The sequence below is a fragment of the Aspergillus aculeatinus genome (genome assembly GCF_003184765.1).
Source record: "Aspergillus aculeatinus CBS 121060 unplaced genomic scaffold BO66scaffold_13, whole genome shotgun sequence".
Lineage (NCBI taxonomy): Eukaryota > Fungi > Ascomycota > Eurotiomycetes > Eurotiales > Aspergillaceae > Aspergillus > Aspergillus aculeatinus.
Window position 1 is genome coordinate 173,729 of NW_020291482.1, and position 23,323 is coordinate 197,051.

The following is a 23,323-nucleotide window of genomic DNA, read 5'->3' on the forward strand; positions in this document are numbered from 1 at the left end:
AGGAACAGGTGGTATTTGCGCTTCATTGTACACAAGTTGGGGAGAGAATTTGCGGGGTCGGATGGGGGTACGCCAAATCGACCATGGGGTTGGGTACAAAGACAGGGTAGATGGAGATGAATTGACATGGAGAGGTATTAGAGGAAGGAAAGGAGAAAAAACAAAATTGAGAAAGAATCTTTGCCACTAGACCTCCTGAGAGTCAAGGGCAGCAAGAGATTCTGAAGGGGGGAGGGGAAATGTGTTCAAGGTTAGTAACGCAGATGGATGAATGTATGCCCTCGCCGTTTTTGAGCCGACCGGGATAGTAAAAACAAAGGCCTTTCTAAGCGCAGCAAAAGAAGTGACACTTGGGACGAATATAGAACATGACACTGTCTCTCCTCGCATCTTCTTCTTCACTTCCACCCGTTGAGGTGGTTTTTACTGATTGATGACTCAGTGTTGTGGCTTGTTCCAGAAATCCAAGCTGGCGACCACATCCTCTCCTGATTCATCTTCATAGGCATAAAGAATCTGTGACAAGGTAAGCAACTGCTCGAATCAAGTGACTGCCGGAGGCTCGACTTACTTCTCGGGTCGACGAATGCAACATGCGAATGTTCTTTCCAGTCATAATATGCACCAGCTCGCTCGTTTCAATGTGACGGATTTCGATGAAATTGGGTTCGAAAGCGAGAATATAAGGCAAAGAAAGTGCAAATGCGTTCGGATTGCCCTCCCAGGAGATTCTCCAGTCGGAACGGGCACGCCATCCGTTGCGGTTGACGAAGAATGAGAAGTCGCTGTAGTTCAAGAGGAATTCGCCGTTCAAGCGTTCAATGTGGATCGGCTTCACATTCTCCTTGCGTGCAACGAAGTCAAGAGATGTATCCGCCTGATCGAGCAGAGACTGTGTTTCGGTGGTTTCGAGACTGACAACCTCAAAGCCTCGGGCACAGCCCACACAGAGTGTTGAGCGAAGGAAATGGATCGAGGAAGACTCCGCAGGGATGTAGAATTCCTGTGAAACGCAAGGTTAGCTGCCAAGTCCAGGATGACAAGAAAATCTGAAGCAAGGGCACGAACCTTGAAGAGCTTCAATGTGTCCTGTCCACTCTGGAACATCTTGCTGACAGCCGACTTCTTCTTACCCTTCGCCAGATTATCCATAGGCTCATAAACCTTGATGGTGGTCGACAAAGCGGAGGTTTTGACGGAGCACACCAGATGACGTCCGAGTCCAATACCGGCCTTGAAGAAGTTCGCGTGACCTTGAATCTTCTTAGGTCGCTTCGCAATAGTGTTCTGGCCTTCATGAATCTCGAGCGCATCCATGGGGTAAGAGGATAGTGTCTTGTTCGACAGAACCAAAAGCAGTTGATACTCCTCCAATGTATCTATCTGAGTGACCTGACTGACATCAAGAACCCGCCGAGGTTTTGCTGACTTGTCCTTCGGCCAACGTTCGGAGAGATAGATACCGCTGTCCGTACCGTAGACCAATTTTCGACCTCCGTCTGCATCAAAGCGAAGCGCGGTTAGCATCTAGAGAATGGGAATTTTGGCTGAGACAAGATAGAACATACCAATTGGAACAAGGCAGTTAACACGATTGACAGATGTGAAGAAGTTCTCACAGAGAACTGTCTTATTGTAGAAGTTGCTGTTGCGCTCCCTGAGCTTCCGCTGCTGCTCTTCTACCAATTCGATGAATTTCCGGCGCTGAGTGGTTGATGTAGCGTACAACGTCTGCTCATAACCGCCCTTGCCAAGATGCCTAAAAGTGATAGGAAGACCATCCTTAGTAGTGGGAGGATTTGCTGCAGCCTTGTTGGAGAGAAGACTGGACGACGGCCGTTTGGGAATTCCCACCTTGGGTATTACCTCGTCCATCTGGGCAATGACCAACAGCTCTAGCGGAATAGGTTTCCGATATACGCGGTACTCCTCACGTTTGTTGACAACCTTGATTCTGACCAAGAGAACTGCGTGATCGAAGAGATATGCGGTAACCTCGGAGCTGTCTGTTGGCGTTTTCTTGAAAGCCATCTTCGACAACATCTGCCGGTTCTCTTCCGTCAACTTCAAATCCACGTAATCGCCAGGACCAAACTTCAGCGCAGCATTGAGCTGCACCAGGTTGAAGTGGTTCTCAGCCCTACCGCTCTCTGCGTTGACACGAGACAGGAAATCCTTGATCAGAGCAATGGCTTTGGGGATATCTTGGCGGTCTGGGCTATCCTCGGCCGTATTTTTGAAGACCTGCTCCAGTAGGAGTGGATACCTGGCGAGACGCGTGGTCGGCTTGGTCAGATAACCATTCAATTCGAGCTTGCGCGATTCCTTGAGACGTTCCGTCTCCTCTACGAATCTCGCAAATGCCGGGTTCGACGCTTTCTCCTTTTCAAACTCATATTTGCCGTACAGCTGATTGGCACCATATTTGATGAACGGATCGAATCGTGGCACGTGCTGAAGAAAAATATCACCGACCGTCTTGACAACATGGCTTTCCTTCTGTCGAGCATTTAAGGCCTCGCATAATCCACCGTTGACCTTCAGGACCTCCAAACAATTGCCAAAGACCGTCCGGATGAATTTCTCACGCCGATGCTCGGGAATAGGCGAGGTAGTGGCATTGCCCGCGGCCCGCAAGGGCCTCATCCAGAAGTCTCGCAGATACTCCAAATCCTTGACAAAGTCACGCTCTGTGTACATGATCTCAAAGATGATCTCCTGGCGTTTCTTTTCGCGATCGTCGATACTGTCTGATACCTCCTTAGGAACCATATTAATCCAGAGTTTCTGATTGTCGTTGTCATCGTCATCACCGTGCAGACTGCCCTTCGAAGCAGACGATCGTAGCCCAGGCTGCGGCTTCAGATTCAGCCTAGCCTGCTGTTCGAGCCTTCTGGGGCAGGCGATGGAATAGCACAGGCTATCCCGCGTACACGTCGGCGAATAGCATTCACTGAGCAGTGTGAACACACCATTGACCTCCGAGCTTGGCGCCTCTTCTCCCATTGTCTCCTTGAATTGGTAAATTTCGCCCTGCGCATCTCGGAGGCGATGGTCGTACGTCACATCGTGGAAAAACTTCTGCGCATCCAGCGCGCGGCCCAAGAGCAGAGCCAGATTCCGATCATTGGTCTTGATGATGTGTGCAATTAGATCCACTGCGTGGGCACCGGTAAATGCGTTTTGATATGACAGTCCGTTCTTTTGTAGTTCTGAGAGTGTAATTCGCTCACGGAAAACATCGGCAACACGCGAGAGCAGAGCTGGATACACCAACGGAACCTTACTCCGACGCGAGTTGCTTTGCGCAAGACCGGGCTGATTGCTTGGCTTCCCAGCCACAGTACTCTGCATGCTCATCGTTCGATCCGGCACAACGGTTGATGCCATCGACATGGAGCGCGAGTTTGTGGATCCATCGCTGGGTGGGCGAGGCCTACCGTTAACATTCTGGGCGCTGGGTGGCTCAGGTGGGTAGCCATTGACCGGGGCCTGGCTAGGGGGTCCGGATGGTTGCCTCCTGGGTGGAATTACTCGCCCTGTGCTTGTTGTGTAGGCGTGGTCTCGATCCGTCGGGTACGTGGTCAACGACATGGCGCGCTCGTTCGGATTCCTTTCAGGGACGGGTCGCCCTTGAGCTGTCATCGGAGCCGCCGCAGTGTACTGCTGCTGACGAATTGCATTGGCAGAAGTGTGATTGAAGTTGCTCAAAGAGGGTTGATACATTGGGGGACCACCCATCTTCGCCATTGACCGTGACCGGTTTGAGTCCGAGTTCAGGGCGGGATGGGCCGGCATTGTCCTAGTGTAGCCCTTTGGGTCTGGGTATTGTGGTCCCGTGTTCGGTCGAGAATCCAACCTTTGGGGCTGCGGATAAGCGGAGCGTCCGGGGTAAGGCCGTGCGGGGTGCTGTGAAGACTGCTGGAAAGCTGGAGGTGCTGCGCTGCCGGAGTAGGCTTGGTAGTATCCGTTGGGAGCCCCCGATGAATATCCATTCTGCATCTGGCGTGCGGGCGGTGGCGGACCTCGATGCATCTGCGGATGTGGGACGTGTGATGACATCGTGTGAGCTCGATCCTGAGAGAACTGGGGAGTCTGGGATGTCATCGTCTGTGAGCGTCCCGGTGGCGGAGCACCGCCAAAGATCTCGGAGTATGCAGCATCACGTTGAAAGGCAGAGGGGTGTCCGTAAGGCCGGTAGTTCCGGCCTTGCTGGCCCCCTAAGTCAGCCATGGCGCCTTGTTGCTCCTCGCGCTCGTAATCGCGATGACTTGGGCTTTCGTATAGCGACACGGGTCAATCTGGTAGGTGCGACTCGAGGAGTTCAGGGGGGAGTAGAAGGCGGAGGAATTCGTCTCAGTACAGGTAGGGTATCGAGTCCGGTCGTAGCGAGCGTGCCGTTTGTCGCAATGAAAAAGATCGTTCCAAGTCGTGGAGATGGAGAAAAGGAGAAGAGGGCGGGTTTGGGAGGGGAAAAAGAAAAAAGAGGTCCTCCACGGGCGATAATTTATAAGCACGTAAGAAAGAGAAAAATAAGACAAGAATAAAATGGCAAAAAGGAAATAGAGAAGATATCTAAACAGAGAAAGAAGCGCCCCGGTGTATCATGCCTCAACGAGCTTGGTGGTTGGAATAGGTTGACAGCCTGGGGAAAGGCGTCGAGACCGCGTGGTGTGTTGATGGTAATCGAGGTGCGCTTGGAGGAGCCTTGAGCGCAACGGCAAACCAGGACCCCTGGTTCATAACCTCAGCATTCTCCCTCTAGCTGGTGGGTGGATCGACACACAGTGCTTTTTTTTTTTTTTTTTTTTTTTTTTTTTTTTTTTTTTTTTTTTTTTTTTTTTTTTTTTTTTTTTTTTTTTTTTTTTTTTTCAACCCAACCAACTCCCTCCCCCTCTCCCCCAACCTGACCTCCGTCAACGCCAACCCCCTCCCGCGCTCCGACATCTTCCCCCACGTCTTGCGCAAGATCGCCACGACCTTCTCCTCCTCATACCCGCCCTGGAACCCCTCCAACTGCTCCTCCAGAAACACCAGGCACGCCACATCCTCCAGCACCTGCGCCTCGGCATCCACGGTGCTCCCCTTCAGCCCTTCCTTGCGGATCAGCTGCCCGACGCGCTGCGCCTCGGCCTCGGCGATCCCGCTCGCCACGCACACCTGCACCGCCATCTCCGCTTGCCGGCGCGCCAGCCCCGTCCGCCACGCGTAGTACCCCGCTTTGCCGGCCGGGTAGGTCGCGCGCGGCACCTCCCAGCGTTTGAGGTGCTGGGCGCGGATGGCGAGTTGGAGGGCCGAGGACGGGTCGGGGGTGTGGCGGTACAGCCAGGCGGTCATGCGCTGGGCGTAGTGTAGTTCGTTGGGGGTGCCGGTCGTGGGGTCGGTGGTGGGGTCGGCGCTGTGGAGGGCGTCGATGGCTTGTAGGGCGCGGGCGAGGGGGTCCATTTTTTTTTCTCTCTTGGTTGCTTATTTCTTGTTGGGGGTTTGTTTTGGGGGTGGTGTTACAATTGACTGATGAGCGGTGGGTTGGTAATGTAAGTAAGGTAGTTTTGGTGGTGGTGGTGGTGGTGGTGGTGGTGGGGAGTTCTGAGGGAGGAACGGGGAAGTAGAAGCAGATGCCCGCGGCAGGTGCCCTGAGCCTATCTAAGTATTTCTGATAATCAAATGCCGGGGACGGGATTGGGCCGATCTCGGGTCTGTGGGTTTTGCGACTTTATCTTTATCTGCTATCGATAACACACACGGGCTTTGTCCTTATCGATAACCGTGGATTATTTGTACAGTACTCCGTACTTTCTGAGGCGAGGGGTTCACTTAAACTGTTACATACAGCTTGTGTGGAATTATACTTGTTTGTACTCCTCTAGTGACAGTCACTTCAAGCTTACTGCCACTTACTCCCAGACGCTAAAAACTCCTGTCCCCGCGCCAATGACCGCGATGGCTCCGCGCCCAACCACTCCGGCTCCAGGCGATCGAGATTGTCCTCGATCTCCCACCCCCGGCCCCCCTCGACGTAGATCGACTTCCCATTCATGGTCGGGTCCGCTAGCAAGCCCGCTACGATGGTCGCCACGCTCAACGGAGAGTTCACCGGTAGCTGCGCCTGCTTCCAGCCTTCCTGGAGGTTCTTCACCATCTCTGTATCCGTCATCCACGGACAAACGGCATTGACGCGCAGCTGATGCGCCGGGGCGGGGAGATACGGCCGCAGCGAGCGCATCAGCCCCAAGACTCCGTGCTTGGTCGCTTGGTAGAGGAACATCCCCGGGGTCTCCTTGAAGCCCGCGACGGAGGAGATGAGCGTGAGGGAGCGGTCGGTGTGCGACGGTCGGTTCTGGCGTAGATACACGGCGGCGATGCGAGCCACATAGAGGGCCCCGAGAAGGTTGACGTTGAGGACGGTTGTGGAAGGTGTCTGTGCGTTGTTTGTTCTGTGTCAGCGCAGGCTGATCTGAGGAGATGGCAGTCTGCGTCTTTTCTCACCTCTCGCACGGTCTCCAGCGTCAGGTCAGGATCGAACCAGTTTCCGATCTCGAGGACTCCCGCCCCGGCGACGACGTGGTCGATCCGGCCGTAGGTCTTGTAGGCGGTGTCGAATAGATCGAGGATGGACTGGTAGTCGGTCACGTCGGTCTCCTGGAATATCGCTCTCGGGGGAGCGGACGACGACGATGCGGCGCAAACGCGCTCGACGAGGTTCGCACCAGCTGCGACAGCGACGTCACCAACGCAGACGTAGGCACCGTGCTCGCAGCTGTATTCGACCAGACTCGCGCCGATGCCATTTGCCCCTCCTGGTGATGATTGGGTTAGCGTCCGCCTTGGATGATAATTCCGGTGCTCATCTTATCCGGAGAAGGGCGCACCCGTGATCAAAATGACTTTGTCCCGCAATGAATCTGCGGTGAGGCTACTCTCCGGGCGAAAACAAGCCATTTTCTCTGAAGCTGCCGAGCGTGTAGCTCATTCTCAGTGTCGAGGAGGGTAATGGCAGGCTTTAATCCTTTTATCCTGCGTCAACTGTCGCATTATACTTTGTCTTCCTTGGTTGCCGCTGTGCAGATGATGCGCGCAAAGTCTGGTTCGGGATACGAATTGGATCTGCATGTGTTCATCGTCATATGTGGGGAAAGCCGAGCCCGGAGTCGCGATATGACAGGCGGGTTTCCCGAGCTCGGCCCTGCAGCTGAACCGCTGAAGAATCCACTGAGATCACGGAGTATGTACCGTACGACGTATACTTCCTTGAATTCATCAGCCGGTCCCGGGAATCCGGATATACGCTGAAGACAAGGGGGTAACACTTAAAGAGAGACAATGCGTGAACCTGCTTGAAGTACAGACTTCCTTTACTACAGCTTCCTTCTTCACCTTTTTACTAACCTACCATACCATCTACTCCACACCCTCTCTACATAACAACCAAAAAACAAAATGCTCGAAACTCACCACCACATCGCCTCCACCAAAGGCCTCTCAAGCATCACCACCCTGATCACCGACCCAACCACCGGAGCCGCCGTCCTCATCGACCCCCCATTCCTGCTCCCCGACGCCCACGCCGTCCTCGCCTGGATCACCAAAACCACTTCCGCCGCGGGTGGTGCCGACCTCAAAGCCATCTTCGTCACCCACCACCACCCGGACCACTTCTTCTCCGCCAACCCCATCCTCGACGCCTACCCGGCCGCCAAGTTCTACGCTGCCCCGTACGTCCTCGCCGGGATCGAGCGCGAGTACGCCGAGAAGGTGGCCTACTGGCCCTCCGTGATGGGCGCGGAGAACGTGCCGGCCGCACCCCGGAAGCCCGAGCCCTTCCCCTTCAGCTTCTTCCTGTTGGAGGCCGCGCCCGCGAGTCCGATTGTCCTGCTGGGCCCGCTGCAGGGCGACGCGGTCGATCATACGGTGTTCTGGCTGCCCAGGGAGCGGACGGTCGTCTGTGGGGATACGGTTTACGGGCGGAGTACGCATGTTTGGTAGGTTTTTCTATTTTTATTCTCTGCCTTTGTTTTTATCCGCATAGCGTGGTGGTGATGTTGATGATGATGATGATGCCTTTTTTCTTGTTTGCACTGCCGAGGACCTAGGTTCCTCCGGGGGTGCGTGAGAGAACAGTACGGGGCTGGCTGGACTGTACAATCCGATGTGCTATGTGTACCGTACCTCGGAACTTGCTACTGTATCTGCCGATCTCACATCCGTGCCCCCTTCCCCCCCCCCCAACCGCTTGAGATATAGAGAACCACCACTATATCTCAACTTCCTGTTTGCCTTCCTTTTCCCCAAAACCCCCCCGCACACTGACCCTAAACCACCCAAAACTAACCCATCTCCAAAACAAAAAAAGGGTCGAAGAACTCGAAACCCCCGCCCTCCTCGAAAGCTGGCGCAAGACCCTCGACCTGCTCGCCCTGCTGGACCCCACCAAGCTCATCCCCGGCCATCTGGAGGAAGGCTGGTCGCTGGACTGCGCCGCGGACCTGGCCCACACCCGGCGGTACCTGGACGTGTTCGCCGAGAAGGTGACGTACGCGGCCACCCAGCCAGGCGTGCAGGAGCTGTACGACTTCTTCCGGGACGAGTTCCCGCAGTGCCGCGAGAACCTGGAGTTCTTTCTGGGCCACCTGGCGAATCAGTTCGGGGAGGGCGGGACGGTGTGGGAGGAGAATCGGTGTCAGGATTTGGGCGGGAGGACGGTGGAGGGGTTGTGTGGGTATTGGTTCAAATGAATGAATCGGTTCTTATGGGTGGTAGTTGGAGGGGGAGGGGGACGAAGGTGTGTATGGCATGCATCGGGTTGAAATGAACATCTACAAGTCATGCTGCAGTTCTTCTACTAAACATTCATCTACTCAGCCAAAATCACCACTGTGCACCAGTATATTCCATTCCATCCCTATTCATTCCTATCCATCTAATAGTAGTAAGTAATGTATCACGGCATTCGTGGGTAAATAAATGCCTAAGCAGACTGCCAAGCAGTAAAGAGAAAAAAAGACGACCTGCACGGTCAGTCAACACATCATCCGTGGCGAGAGCACACCCCCGGCCCGTAACGCAAGATGAAAGTACAATCCGGCCTTGAGTTGCTGTCAACGGCTGTCTTCGGGTCACAGCTTCAAAAGCCCCGGTGAAAGATATCAGAATAACAGATCCAAAAAAGACACATGAAAGTGGAATCGAGATGGCCAACAAACCATTAGTGCAACAAAGACTGCGAGCGCATCTGTGCCATTACAGCTTTGGATGGGGGGAGCCACTGGCCATTCGAAGGCGAAAAGAGACATAGCATAGAAACAGCGAAGAATAGAAAGCAAAGGTCAAATAAGCAACCATTTCCGCAACTGGTAAATTCAAATGGCTCCTCCAACGCCGTCCCATTGTTAAAGCCGGGTATATCCAGCACCGTGATGCAAAAATGTACGGAGAAATGATAGAGTCTCGAGGGACGGTCAGACACATCGAATCCGACATGACGGGCCCCGTTCAGGAAGCCCTAACCGGTCCCTCGCCTTTAAAAGAGAATTTTCGAAACGATGCATGTGAAGCAGAGAGGGAACAAAAGAAAAAAAAATTGCGAACAAGCCAATGGTGCTTTTGTTGCCATCTCGACAAGCTTGCTGCTGTGTCGCTCGCTGCTGCTGCCCGTTTTATCTGGCCCCGATCCCAAACATACCTACCCCGTAACTTCCACCGCGGTCAGGCAGAGGGGTAGATATCTTCGAAACGTGGTCCTTTATGCAGTAAAGAGAAAAGCAATCAGTATGTCAGAAGCCCAAAGCACCATCATCATCCGAATGCCCTACCTTCTTCCGTTTCTTCTTTCCTATGCCATCACTAGCCGAGTAAAATGCACCGTCATCATCGTCATCTGCGTAGCCTTCGCCGTATCCGACAAAGCTATTGTCGTCGTAGTGCCGTTTGCGCCCCCGACTGGGTCGACTCCGTTCCGCGTCTGAGACGCCCGGCCCAGGAGTCCCATTCGCTTGCATTCGAGCTCCATTCGGAGGTGCAACGGCCTTCTTGCCAATATCACCGCCGCCGCCAGCATGCTTAGACGGTTTTTCGTGACCCAAAACATCTTCCCATTGTTCGCTGTTGGGGACCGCACCGGGCTCCATTTTCATAGCCTTTAATTGGAGCGCGTGCAACGCAGAGTCCATATCAGCTACCTTGATCTCCTTGCCAAACACCTTCTGGTTCTGCCATTCCTCTTCGGGCCACATCGTCATCTGTATCAGTCCACCGGGTGCGCCAGGCTCATGCTTCACAGGCTTATTCCGGCCCGCAAGTCCCAGCCCCTTGAGCTTGCCTTCGTAGGACTTCCGCAGCCGATTGATCTTCTCTCCTGTCACCGGATCCATTCGGGCGACGGATTTTGCAACGGGCCCTAGCCCGTACAAGGAAATCAAATCCAGGGACGGATCCGGACCAGTCGCAGTGTAGGCTGTGGAATTCATGAAAGCCACTTGTGTTAACCAATTTCAATTCTCGAGAATGAACGATTGCAGGGACAAATGGCATTATGAACTGCAGCGGCAACAGCCTGATTAGGGACTGGACTGGGGAGACTCTTACAGCTTTTGCAGAGATGAAATGCCGAGGAAAAATCGTGTTGCAACGACTCAAGGCTCATACTACCATCAGACGAGCCTGGCACCTCTCTGTCAATGTCCATCGCATCACCGTGAACGGGTAATCCCGTGGCAGCATGATCACGGACTGCGCCCTCCGAATCTCCTCCTGGCTGCCGGTCGTGATCTGTCCGTCTGTGTTCAGCCATTTGGGCGGTCGCAAGCGCGCCACCAGCAGGGACTACGCCTCCTTCTGAGGGTCCTGACCCCATTGACTTAGCTGGAGCATCGGGTTCGTCAAACGAGGTCGTGCCGGGTACATGTCCGCTCACGCTGCTGGCGGGGGTAGGGAACGAGTTTGCCGACCCGCCTACCACCGGCTGTTGTGATGGCTGGGTAGACATCGGAGCAGAGGACGGAGGGGATGAAAGACTGGTGGGTTGTGAGGTCGCCTGACTAGGTGAGGTTTGCGAGGGTACGAAGTGGGTGGCATAGTTATGAGCGCTTACCGACATCAACGGAGGTGATGTCGGGGTCTGAGGAATCTGATCGGAGGAGATCGTTGGAAGTTGCGGAGTCTCCTTGAGAGACTCGGGAGCGGGAGATGCTGGTGAAGGAGGTCCTACTCGAAATGATGCCGAGGAGGCGCGATCCGACATGGGAGTGCGGGAAGAGAAGGGTGAGAGAAGGAGGTCGGCCAAAGCCCGAGCAGCCCGCGGCTCGAAATCGGCTGATGTAGGTGTATATCGACGATGATAATCGGAACTCAGAGTCTGATTTCGGTGGATCTAAGGTCGACCGTCCAGGGTGGAGGACAGAGGAGGGGGAGAGGGGGGAGGTTGGCAGATTACGCCGGTCGAGGTGCGCTCAAGCGGGCCGAGCAAGACGTTCCACGACCGTCTAGTAGTCACGCATTCCAATGAATCGAGGAGAACCGTGGTGATGGTGGGCGAGAAGCGAACTCCACGGATGAAAGCAGTGATCAAGCGTATGATGGAAGAGGCGGTTGGTGGTGTGTTGATATGCGGTGGTAAAAACAGTCGGGGGGGGGATGTGGGTGAAATGAAGAAAGGCGATGGGGGAAGGGAAGAAGCCCTTTGATCCGCAACTGGAGGAGAAACGGACGGCGAGATGTTGAATGACGGCGGGCACGTGATCTGCGCCCTCATTTTCTCGACTGCTGCGACTCCGTAAGTTACCAAGTTACCGTACTAACCTGAAGTTACTGATCAGGGCTGCAACTGGAACTGGAACTGCAGCAATTCTTCCCTTTCAGGCGTATTTCCGCGGCACTAGTAACGTCCAGACGCCCAGAACCCGTACTGCGCCTGTACTGGTACTGGTACTAATACTCAGCCGATACCGATACAGTACCATCTGTTACAAACCAAGTGTAACGGGCCGAGAATTCACCCCCTCCTCTCCTCTCGGAGTAACAGTATAACAGTACTGTACTTAATGCAGGAGAACTCGAGTTGCTTTAACCCATCTACAAAACTTGGAGATGAGGACTGCTTCTCTTCAATGATCAGCCGATATTACCTACTACTGAGTTGCTTCCGTCGCCCTTTTCCATGAACCTCCTTTATCGGCTCAAGACACATCTCATACTACACTGTTAGATCAATTCCAACTCCTATCTTGCAGTGGCGAATTTCCTTCAGGAAACCGTTCTTTGATGAGTGAGGGTCATTTATTACAAACAAGTGCCTCCGCATTTTAGTTCGCTAGACACAGAAGAACCGCCACCGTGCATCTCCACAGTGCAACCAGCCTAGAACAATGCCAAATTTCAACATGAAGAATCTTTTGTTTCCTGAAGTAGTGCTTGCAAAAGCGTTGCTCCAAACACCAGAGACGAAGCCCATTGGCTTCCCATGGGTATATTGAATGACAGACAAAGACAAGAAGAAATGCCACGCAAAAATAGCAACCACATTAAACAATGAATTTCCACACCCCACAATTATCCAGGCCTGTGGGTATGCGAAGGGAAAATATAGCCATTCCTGGGAACAAAACGAACCCAGTACATTACGACTGGTAAAATGTGGCTGACGCCTGAACCAGTCGTTGAGCAGAGACATCTGGGATATTATCCTCTAGCGTCTCCATGAGTTCTAATTGCTCCTGGTGGCTGAGCGTTCGTTCTCGCCAGGAGGGGACAGGGTACGCCCCGTTGAAATATTGGGAGTATTGATCGCCGATCGTGTCAGTCCAGTTCATCGGATCCACAGTGGCATCGACATATGCCAGATGACCTGCACTTGTGGACGCCATGCTGAAGCTGGGATCCCATCCGGGCAGGCCAGGGACAATAGATGGCATATGGTTGTAGGGAGTCGATGGGTCGAATGTCATATCTGCATATGAGGCAGTTCTGTATGAAAGCGGGCTGAAGGAGGCCTGTGAGGAGGATGAGACAAGGGAGGGAGTAAACTGGCTATCCCAAGACGATATGTGGGTTGCTTTCATTGGCTCCACAATCGGCATGATCGAGGACGATCCAGTGGATGGCACGTGGGGATAAGGGAAGGATGGGTCTGCCGAAGGGCCCCGAGAATATGTACCAGGAGAAGTACTCGTGTCGGGAATGGACGAGTTGCCGGCTCGAAGATTGTGTGAAAGGAGGGATGTGGAGGTGCTTGCCGGACTTGCAACAGACGGTGGTGTCGCAACTTCTTGTGAGGATGGGGTCGCATGGTTGGATGGTGAGTGTACCACGAAAGATTCTTGAGTAGCGTAGGCTCGAAGGCAAGCTGCCACCAAGCTCTTGTATAAGACCAATGCGGATTCGACTCCTGGCCACCGCTTCGCTGCATGTACGATGACTTCCAATGCTACGTTGAGGTGGCCTTTCACTTCGTCGATCGGGTGTTCTCTCCGGATATCCGGGTAGGAAAGGGACCAGAGTATGGTGTTTAAGGCCATAAAAAGCGACTGGGTAAAGATCCATGTCAAATCAACAGAGCCGGTAGCGACCTGCTCCTTGTGCATGGCGACATTGAAAACGGACGCTTCATAGCATTTGCGCGCAGCGTCAACCGAAGGCTCGGGTACTTGAGGTGATGGGCGATAGAGGAACACAATCATTGTGTTCCGACGACCATGGAACCTAGAAAATGTCAGCCGCATGAAGGGACAGGATGATGAATTGAGCTGACCATTTCTCACTGAGACCGCTGCCTCCATCGTTCTTGGGGCAGGTTGCTACCCAGTCATCGATCTTCCTGATCATCTGCGTGAACCATGGATCTTGGTCGTTGTTCGGTGTGTCGCGCTTGTTGAGATATAGAATGCGTCGGATCTCCGCCTGAAGAAGTCGCATCTTGAAAAAGTGTATTGCTATACACTTGGGTAAGATGATTCTGGCCCCTGGTCTTATTCCTTCGCGCGTGATGTTGTGATCTTCTACCGGTTCGAAGAATTTGACGTTGATATGATCGTGGCAGACGGAGTAACAGTTGGGTCGTCCTAGACTATGCGAGAGACCATACTCCATTGATATGACGATCCAAAACAGCCTCCTTCGCATGTCTATCTCCAAGGGATCCAGGAGCTTGCCATCCGACGACCTCGTGATAGTCGCTTCATCGGTAAGTCCAAGGTCTTGACATAGCTTCACGGCCATTCCAACAACCCAGTAAGCGGCGGTCCTCGTGGGTGTCAACATAGAGTACTGTGCTATTAGCGCCAGACATTGCAAAGAACGGAGATCCCTCCGTCTGAGCGATGCCTCGAGGTATGGCAGCGCAGCAAGATAATAACTGTCCGCTAACCCAGCATAAACCGGGCTCATTTTTTGCATGCTAATCGCTATCACTATTCGTAATTGGAAATTCTGACAAGGGTCGTCAGACCCATTAAAAACCTCTTCAACGTCTTTACGGAATGTTGGTTCGTGTAGCGTGGGTAGCATAGCTTGTGCTAAAGAGCAGGTCAACCAAAGTCCAAAAGGAGTCACGCAGTCGGGCCATACCCTTCACAGAAAAGACATCAATCAAACGGTAGGTTCTGTGCTTGGGGGGTAGTTTGGTTTGAGGTGCTGAGCTAATCATGGGATAAACTTTAGAGGTCGGCTTGGAGCTCTCGGCTGCGAAAGCATGCTTGATCTCCTGTGCGGTCAATTCGGGAACGACATCCTTGATGCTCTTCGAGTCTGTATTTTGCTTGGCCATCTCCATGACCAATCGCGTCATGGCGATGCCACTAGATGGCCCCAGGTATCTCGACTCGTCATTCTCCTTGAACCTGATGCGACCGGCTCCCCGCACCATGAGTTCGGCATCTGCAGCATGCTTGAACTCTTTTTCAAGCTCAGCAAGTTCATTCTCAAGCCTGCGAGCCTTTTCGCGAAGCGATACAATGTAGGTCCTCGATATGGTGCATTTACGGGCCGAATCGTAATATACGCACTTCGCATTGCTGCGCTCGCATGGCGCGCATCTCGGTATCCCTGGGTCGCACCTGGATTTCCGCTATTAAAGGAATTAGCGGGAAATTTATACTATTGCTCTCGAAGGCAAGATAATCGCGCAGAGTAGGGGTGGCGCTTGAGCGGGGGAAAACACGCACTTGTCTGCACCGGGTGCAAGCGGTCAATGTATGCGCGATGCGGCCATCGGGAGTTTGATTGGAAGGCTCCACAGCCGTGGATGGTGCTTCCTTCCATGGGTTGGTAAAGTGAGGGCGAGAATTCGAGGATGATTGCGCCGCCATGTTGGTGGTGGTGGTGGTGGTGGAAGATGCCCCTAAGAATGGGTTGATCCAGAGATCACAATGCTAACCAAGGTGTATCGTATCGTCAATGGTATATGCCATGAACGTTGCATGTGGCCCGGGGGATTATTTTTCAAGGTAATGATGATGAAAGAGGGGGAAGGAAATAAGGCCAGGACATCAGGCACAGATGTTTCTGAGATCTTGATAGGACACCTGACGAGACAGCACGTTCGACATGTTCAGGGTTCGTTCCGACGTGGGCCCAACGGCAAAGGGTAGGTAGGCGGCGGCGATGTACCTGGAGGGGGCAGAGTGTATGAGAAGAGGAAGGAAAGCAAGGGGGAACTTGTGCTGAATGTGGAATGTTATGTAAGCCACTATCACGACAAGTCGATGATGGAATCCATATTGGCGATCATAAGGAAATGAGGGAGAATATGCAGACTAGTTTTCTGGGTGAACAGGTGGGATGGGGCGAATACAGAGGAGTAGGTAGCAGGAAGAGGAGTTGTTGAAGAGGGGATGATGGGGGGGGGGAAAGATGGGAAAGTGGAATAGAGGCGGAACTGAAGTCAATGAAAGGCCTCGGTCGGTCCACCTCCCGCTTGGATCTACGGCACGCTAAGCCAGAGCCCCCCCAAATTGTCGTAATTTACCCTTCAGAGTTCGGAGGCTCCCAAAGGGTGAGGGTGAGAGTGAGGGAGGGTGCAATACGGTGAACCATACTCGCCGCTTATGCAGATGATGATTATTGGGGCCTGACGCTCAAGCATTCAATGCAAGGATGTGTGTACATCTGCAGTGACGAATGACAATGGATTATCGACAACTACCGCATTACTGTACTTACTCTAATTATGTGCTACAGCCCAACTAGTCTCTAGGTTAGTGCATATATCAACAGTAGGTACCGGCAGTCACCAGACAAAATTCAAGCCCTATCCGCAAGATCTTGGACTGGGCTGTTTCGGCTCCAATAGATCGAGAGAGTCTGGGGCAAATTCGAGGCTCAGCGATTGCAAATTAGGAGTCTTTACGCGACATCCGAACCTACACCCACGATTCTATCGGCATTCTACCCTAGAACAAGCCCATCGCAGAGGGTTTCGTGTTATCGATCAGTCCCTGAGCCAAGTCATTCACCCACTGGGCCTCAGCTTATCTGCTCGAGCTCGGTTGCGAAATAGTCCGATGCCCAAGCCGTCGTTTGTCCTGTCCAGTTCAGTCCAGCCTTGCAGGTCATGCAGCAGGCCGGTTTGTCCAGCATTCCAAGGAAACGCCTCTCTTGCTCTGTCACATATCCCATATGGTGCAATGCAGAGTACTGTACGTGACACAGGTGTGAGGACATTGAGGAAACCCCTTTCACTCACGGGACTGTATCTTGTCTTCCTCGCTCGGCGTTTGCACGGAAGAAAGAAGGTGAAATCGAATGAGCAGTAGTCAGTCGGTTTCCACAGTCTGCAACATCACTGGATCCTGGGACACTACTAGAATGGTCAAAGACCACAACGATCCGTTCTTAGCTTGTCCGATGGGTCCACATTTCCACCATGTCCACCATAGCCCTTTCCAACCGTAATCGGAGGTCTTCCCTTGGTAGAGCTCGCCATCGAGGTGAAGCCATCGAGGGGAGGCTAAATTCAGCGCACCAATCGAATTCTCCGCAGTCACCCTTTTCTCTTCCAAGCCCGATCATTCTGTACTAGAGTACTCCTTTTGAGATCTCATCCAGAAAATTTTTCATCTTTGGCTTGCGTTCAGATTCGGTTGGCCCTCGTGTTTCGGATAAAGAGATCAGGAGCAGGGATCAGTGAGGATTGTCCTTCCCTCAAGTGGTCAAAGTGCCGAGGCGTGTCGCATCGCGAAGATCACTAGTTCCGACCTAACAAGAACCAGGGCTCCTAACTGGTAAGGAAAACCGAAGCTTTTCTCGATTCAAGGCCATGCATGGCAGCATGATCCATGATTCGGACCGTTGGCTCCGTGATGCCGTTATGCAACCTACGGTGGCTGTTTTTGAATCAGCTGAAATGGCATCACCCAAGTAGCCGAACGGTTTTCTAGTCAGTCCACCCTTGTACGGTATGGTATGTATGGTAGTGTGGATGCTCCGGCCGTAGGAAAAGGGTGAAAACGTTTGGATGCGTGGGGGGAGACGGTGGGGCTCGCGACTGGACCAAGAGGGGCGTGAGCAGGAGCCAATTTCACCTAGAGATGAGATGTCTGCCAATCATTTCTCAACTAATCTTTTAACACAGTTATCGCGACATCACTTAAGTTAGTACTGAGTACCTTAGTAAGGTATGAGTAACCAGATGGGGGGTCCTTGCTATAACTAACACCCAGTGATGAGTAGGTTTTCTGTCTGCCATTATTGTCTGGCCTCAGGCTACTTCTACTCTAGTACCTAGACCCCAAATAGGTAGGAACCTCTGTTCGCCGGCGCGGGCGCGGGCCTTCAGGCTAGTCTAACAATTGACTAGGATCACTGCTAGGATCCTTTGGGCTGGAACTACCCGGTACGTACCTTACTAGGCAAGGTATCTACTTCTCTCCCGGCCTCTTGAGTCTTACTGAGGAACTATCCGACCCATCTTCCCACTTTTCCACTTTTCCGAGTACACTGCTCTTTCTCTACTGGCACCAATTAGTAAATGGCTGACAGGGGAAAGAAATACTGGAAGCACTTAATTGCAGGTAAAGTGCGCATTTTACCTCGTCATTCTTGATATTTCATAGCGAAGTGTCGCACTCACCGTTCGGCCACCGCACATCTAGTCAATCCGGGCCAAATTTAAATTAATATAATAGCCGATATTCCTCGCTTCGAGGAGCGAGCTAGCCTCTCCATACAACAAAGCATGATCTTCGGCTGCAGTCTAGGCAGGAACCCCCCTTACCGGTAATTCCCTCCCGCGTGAAGCTGATCAATGCAGTGAGATCATGTTGGATAACTTATATAATTAAGCACCGTACCCCGTACGTACATGGTACCTAGTAGACAGCCTTAGGGGTTTTAGAACATAATGTCTTCTGCGACCGTGATTGTGCTGGAGCGCTTGACTGTGGTAAGAGGATTAAGAGGGATAAATGATATGCTGGTGCCTAGTGCTGGATAGAAAACAAGAGTATTATGATATTGTTGTACTCAATAGTGTACCCAGTAGGGAGTAGCTCTGCTATACTGCCAACAGCTTAGTTAACTGTAGTTGGTCCCCGGAGGGGGTGACGTCAGGGTGATGCGGACCGCCGAGCTCCAGTGGAACCCCCCCAAATCTGATAAACTGGAATTCTACCTTGTCCGACGACTCAAACCACACCTGTACGAGTCCACTGCTGCAGTACATACAGTACGGACTACGGAGTACATCGACTCCTTCACGATTTGCAAGTCTAGTCTAGATACATACAGCTCTCAGCCTTATGGCGCTCCCCACTCTCGACTTAGGTCTTACACAGTCATTGGGATCCATAACCTTCATTTGACTCAATGCCTCTGCTATGTCTCTCTTGGTGGTATCTCCACTGACCTGGGAGGTAAACCCGGAGAAGTAGCTTCGAGTAGATTGCAAAAGAGACAAGAAATCTCAGGTTTTTTTAAGTTAAATCAATGGATGTGTCGAGTCAAGTCGACGAGTAACCTTGTCAAAGCATAACTACTTACTCAGTAAGTACTCCCGGCGAGCATGTGATGCCAAGCTTCCCGGGGTCTTCAACCAACTGAACTCGAATAGCACAGCTTGCTTGCTTGCTGAAAGCTCCATGATGGTTTGTCCCGCTCGACATCACGATGGCTTCTCACCCCACGTATCAACGAGGTGCTGGCGTCGATCGCGGTCGTGGATAGGTAGAAGCTTCCCGTCTGCCGCTTCTCTCCCCCGTCCCTGCTGTAGAGTTTGTTTCCTTCCTCCAACTGGCCAGCCAGCACTGGCTGATGACCTCATCCACTTGAGGTTGACGACGACTGGCGGCGAAGGCGATGATGATGATAATGATGATGAATGATGCTGTGGTTTGGTCCTTTGTCGCACCACCACCACCACCACCACACCTTCTTCACCTCAATGGCGCTCAGGAACCGGTCCAGCACCTGTCACTAACGACACCGTGACGTCAAACCATCCTTCTCTCCCTTTTCCCCTTCTCTCCCAAATGCAGCCACGATTTTGCACACCTTCCGTGGGCGGTGATCTGCATCCGGCGAAGGTATTTATTCTTCGCTTTCGCTGTGTTCTTCTACGCTTTTTTCACTAGATATTATTTTCGCCTTTCCTGTTCATACCTGGAATAATATTACTATTAATACCTGATACCCAATACCCCCAATACCCCCCAATACCCCCCAATATCCAATCACCCTATCTCATACCCGTGCAGCTATACACATTCCGATCTCAATCCCAATTCACAGGTTGCGTCCTTCATTCCGACGATACCCCAGCGACGCGACCCTTTCCTCCCTTGGCCACTGCTATTGACTCCTTCGCCATCGGCTCCACGGGAATCGCTTATCATCCCCGGGATTTCAACTCTATCGCCTTTGCGATCGATCTTTGTTTCTTAACAGCCACTTCACTTGAGCTCCTTGGCAAGACGCCAATTCATAGGCGATCATTGGTCCCTTCGGGCTTCCATTCCACTCACCTTGTATCGTCTCGCTAGCTAGCGCAGAAAGTTATTTATCATGTCTTCCAAGGCAGCGGTTAACCACCCCATGAACACGAAGCAGAAGGAGCAGGTAAGCGAATTCGCTTCCATTGGTGGAGGAACTTCAATGCTGACCAGCATGTGATACTAGGACATCAACCAAAAGCTGCAGCTCTTTGGTATCTATCAAGCGTTCAAGAATGGCAAGCTCCCATCGGTGAGCATCCGCTCCTCCCCCTGGATGAGGACGCGAACTCATAAGCTCTTTCATTATAGAACAAGCAATGCGACGTTGCCTTGAACACCGCGCTCCAGCACAAGGCTCTCTCTTCCCCGTCGAAAGAACTCTCCACTGAGGGACAAGGCCTTGTCCAAGATCTCCGTGATGTTATCAACAACGCCAAGAAGCTCATGCTGAGCAAGAACGACGGCCAGCTGCTTCAAGAATTCCTCTGGGAGGCCCAGAACATCTCCGCAGAAGATACAGAGAAGCCTGGTGTGCCTGTGACCAAGGACGCGGCTCAGCAGGATGCTCAGGAGTCCATCGAGGGACTGAAGACCTTAGGAAGACTCCTGATCACTAATGGAGAATTCAGAAAGCTTCGTACGTGAATCGTCCAAAAGATTGTGCAAAACAACACCTTGACTAACAACCATTTGCAGTCAATGATGCTATGATCCTGGCCCGCGATATGGCTGGCGATATGTCCCAAAAGGCTTCCGACCGGCTGAGGCCATCACAGGACCAACTTGCTCAGATCGACGAGCCCGCCGAGGAGAATGTGTGGCATGAGCAACCGGACTTCTCGCAGCAAAAGGAACAGTTCAAGTCCCGCTTCAAGAAAAATAAGGAAGAGGTAAGTTTTTCTCTGATGTTGAATGCTATAACAACTCACACGTCATTAGGGCAAGCAAGACGTGACAGATACAGCCGCTCAGGCCGCGACCGGTGGACAGCAGCCCCAGAGGGTCTCAGATGTCGATCCTCGTGCTGGTGTGACCGCCGGAGCACAGAGAGCTCAGGAACTGGTCTCAGACAATGTTCCCGAGGAACAGAAGGACCGGGCTCGTGAGTACCGTGAAAGAACCAAGAACTATCTGTCAGAGAAGATGCCTCAAGAGCGCCGCGACCAGGCCATCTGGCGATTGAAGAAGATGGTCATTGAAATCCAAGGCCATTCTGACTGTAAGTCATTGAGAAATCCACGCGAGCAGAGCACCTTTTGACCTAAAGCTAACCCTGAGATTGTTTATAGACCAGCAGGCTATTCGGACTTTGCTTTCAATGGCCGAGAAGTATGGTAGTCACACCCGTAACCTTTCTCAGCAGGGTGCTGGGTCAGTCCAGGGCTTCCGAAGCGGTGATAAGATCCAGAAAATGGAAACAAACCTGAGGGTAGGTCATCCCAGGCCGGATGTCTGCGTACAATCACTGACATGACATATAGACTCTGCTTGAGCGCTTCGCCAACAGCACTTCTCTTGACAACCTCTTCGACTCCCTCGACAACATTTACCGAGATGCGGACAGAGACCCCGAACTGAAGGGATGGTTCCGCAACATGGACACATTCATTAGGTATATATAGATTTTGGCCAACAAAGGAGCTTCGCTAACGATTGATCTAGAAAAACTCTGACCGAGCAGGGTTACATTATGGAGGATGACTGCACCCGTCAGTGGAACCAGTTGAATGAGCACGGACGATACCTACTGCGTGACCGCTACAAGGACCACACAGATCGTATCTTGGATGAGATCAAGTTCATTGGTGATCAATTCAACCAAGATCCCCAGAACCTGGCATTCAGAAGCTCCTTGGAGAAACTCTTCGAAGACCTTGGTCGGGACTCGAGCGGCAATGTGGCCTTCAAGAAGCATCTTCTCAAGGACATTCGGGATGTCATCCTCCCTGCTGCCTTTGAGAACGTCCGTTACGTCCCGGTCCCACGGATCGAAGTGTCTGACCCCTCAGCTGATGTGGTTGTGGAAAACCTCGTTATTGAGAGCGACAACTTGATGCCAAACGTGGTTGAATTCGGCAGCGACAACTACTTCCGCTGGGGACGCAAGAAGATTAGCAGCAAGAGAGACAACAAGATCATGATCTCTGTCTCGGGGATCCAAGCCGATCTTAGGGATGTCAGCTACTATATCAACCGAAAGCAGGGATTCCCAGCAATCACTGACACCGGTATCATGGACATCTTCTTGGGTGGTGAAGGTTTCGGGTTCAAGATCGCGGCCTCTACTGCCCAAAAGGAGGATAGTCAGCACTACATCAAGCTGGACAAAGTGTCCGTCAAGATTGACTCTTTCAACGTGAAGCTGAAGAAGTCGAAGCATAAGGCACTTTTCACCATCTTCAAGCCTCTGCTCTTCCGTGTCGTTCGTCCGACCCTACAGAAGGTCATTGAACAGCAGATTCGGGATGCGTTCGCCAAGGGTGATGCCCTTGCGTACGAAATCCAATCTCGGGTCAACGAGGCTAAGGAGGCCAGCCGCGAGGACCCTGCCAACGCCCCCAATATCTACTCCCGCTACCTGGATGCTTTCCGTGCCCGTGGCGAAGAGAAGGCTCGCAAGGCTCAGGCCCAGGCCCAGGCTGCGGCCCAGCGTGGTACCAAGGTCCAGACCGCTACTACTCTTCACGATTCCATCTTCCCCGACATCAAGCTTCCTGGTGGTATCTCCAGCAAGGCTACGGAGTACAAGGAGTTGGCCATGAAGGGTGAACGCTGGGAGTCCCCGGTCTTCAGCATTGGCAGTGCGTCCGAGTCTACCGATATTCCCAAGCCGGCAAGCATCTCCCGCAAGCGCCGCTCCCCTCTTGAGCAGGGCCCAACCACTGGGGCAGGCACCAATGGCTCTGCGGCTCTCGCTGACGGAAAGCCGACCACCGGAGGCGTGGCAGCTCTTGATGGCCGGGCGGTCAATGGCTCTCACGCCCTGGGCACCAACGGCTACACTAACGGTCACACCAACGGGCACGCCAATGGCCACACTAACGGTCACACTAACGGCTACACTGCCGGCACCAACGGCTATTCCAATGGCCACTCCAAGCCCTATGACCATGTGGCCGCCTCCCGCGGCTTCTCCGACGAAGTCAACCAAGCGTTCGGCAATGGCCACACTAACTTGAGTGCCAATGGCCGTCCCACTGTCCCTGGTGCTCAGACCGCATTCAACCCCCAGACCGCTTAAGCTACGCCTGAAGGACTGGACCCAAGACAATTCGCAAAACAATTGACGGCTGCTGGGATTCCCTCAAAAAAAACCAAAGTAAATGAAGCTCGGTTTACCACGCTAATCAGCTCTTTTCTTATGTCTTGTTCTCTGTTTCCTGTTTATTGATACCGATACCTGTTTG

At 52.7% G+C, this 23,323-nt stretch overlaps 8 protein-coding genes across 8 annotated transcripts; 2 read left to right on the top strand and 6 right to left on the bottom strand.

Moving 5' to 3' along the window:
• Positions 1-438: 438 nt before the first annotated feature.
• Positions 439-4,233, bottom strand: rom2 (putative Rho guanyl nucleotide exchange factor (Rom2); the record flags this gene model as incomplete). The annotated part of the gene is made up of 4 exons (XM_025643597.1): positions 439-516; positions 572-1,003; positions 1,069-1,499; positions 1,569-4,233. 4 exons carry the CDS (start codon positions 4,231-4,233, stop codon positions 439-441), a joined length of 3,606 nt encoding a protein of 1,201 aa, XP_025505924.1.
• Positions 4,234-4,917: 684 nt separating this feature from the next.
• BO66DRAFT_309224 (DUF4202 domain-containing protein) lies at positions 4,918-5,445 on the bottom strand (the record flags this gene model as incomplete). The annotated part of the gene is made up of 1 exon (XM_025643266.1): positions 4,918-5,445. A coding segment is annotated over one exon (528 nt), but the record flags the coding sequence as incomplete, so codon positions are not given.
• A 369-nt stretch (positions 5,446-5,814) lies between these two features.
• BO66DRAFT_427362 (putative 3-hydroxyacyl-CoA dehydrogenase) lies at positions 5,815-7,068 on the bottom strand (the record flags this gene model as incomplete). The annotated part of the gene is made up of 4 exons (XM_025650344.1): positions 6,870-7,068; positions 6,487-6,797; positions 5,899-6,418; positions 5,815-5,819 (listed from the first exon to the last, which is right to left on the bottom strand). The coding sequence occupies exons 1-4, from the start codon at positions 6,937-6,939 to the stop codon at positions 5,815-5,817; spliced, it is 906 nt and encodes a 301-aa protein (XP_025505926.1). The 5' UTR covers positions 6,940-7,068.
• Positions 7,069-7,268: 200 nt separating this feature from the next.
• On the top strand, positions 7,269-8,732 carry BO66DRAFT_345522 (MBL fold metallo-hydrolase; the record flags this gene model as incomplete). Its single annotated transcript, XM_025644551.1, has 2 exons — positions 7,269-7,979; positions 8,351-8,732. Exons 1-2 carry the CDS (start codon positions 7,438-7,440, stop codon positions 8,730-8,732), a joined length of 924 nt encoding a protein of 307 aa, XP_025505927.1. The 5' UTR covers positions 7,269-7,437.
• Positions 8,733-9,162: 430 nt separating this feature from the next.
• On the bottom strand, positions 9,163-9,565 carry BO66DRAFT_37957 (uncharacterized protein). Its single transcript, XM_025645859.1, has one exon. The coding sequence runs from the start codon at positions 9,475-9,477 to the stop codon at positions 9,238-9,240; it is 240 nt and encodes a 79-aa protein (XP_025505928.1). The 5' UTR covers positions 9,478-9,565; the 3' UTR covers positions 9,163-9,237.
• An 88-nt stretch (positions 9,566-9,653) lies between these two features.
• BO66DRAFT_409826 (uncharacterized protein) lies at positions 9,654-12,295 on the bottom strand (the record flags this gene model as incomplete). The annotated part of the gene is made up of 4 exons (XM_025649202.1): positions 9,654-9,722; positions 9,810-10,450; positions 10,582-11,009; positions 12,282-12,295. 4 exons carry the CDS (start codon positions 12,293-12,295, stop codon positions 9,654-9,656), a joined length of 1,152 nt encoding a protein of 383 aa, XP_025505929.1.
• A 316-nt stretch (positions 12,296-12,611) lies between these two features.
• BO66DRAFT_318269 (putative C6 transcription factor) lies at positions 12,612-15,296 on the bottom strand (the record flags this gene model as incomplete). Its single annotated transcript, XM_025643594.1, has 4 exons — positions 12,612-13,692; positions 13,742-14,504; positions 14,557-15,055; positions 15,153-15,296. 4 exons carry the CDS (start codon positions 15,294-15,296, stop codon positions 12,612-12,614), a joined length of 2,487 nt encoding a protein of 828 aa, XP_025505930.1.
• Positions 15,297-19,691: 4,395 nt separating this feature from the next.
• On the top strand, positions 19,692-23,157 carry BO66DRAFT_447300 (uncharacterized protein; the record flags this gene model as incomplete). The annotated part of the gene is made up of 8 exons (XM_025651699.1): positions 19,692-20,040; positions 20,101-20,166; positions 20,226-20,553; positions 20,613-20,806; positions 20,856-21,135; positions 21,206-21,345; positions 21,398-21,528; positions 21,579-23,157. Exons 1-8 carry the CDS (start codon positions 19,987-19,989, stop codon positions 23,155-23,157), a joined length of 2,772 nt encoding a protein of 923 aa, XP_025505931.1. The 5' UTR covers positions 19,692-19,986.
• Positions 23,158-23,323: the final 166 nt, after the last annotated feature.

Coding starts and splice junctions, on each gene's coding strand:
- BO66DRAFT_37957 (XM_025645859.1), bottom strand. CDS start 9,477: ATGTCGGATTCGATGTGTCTGACCGTCCCTCGAGACTCTATCATTTCT.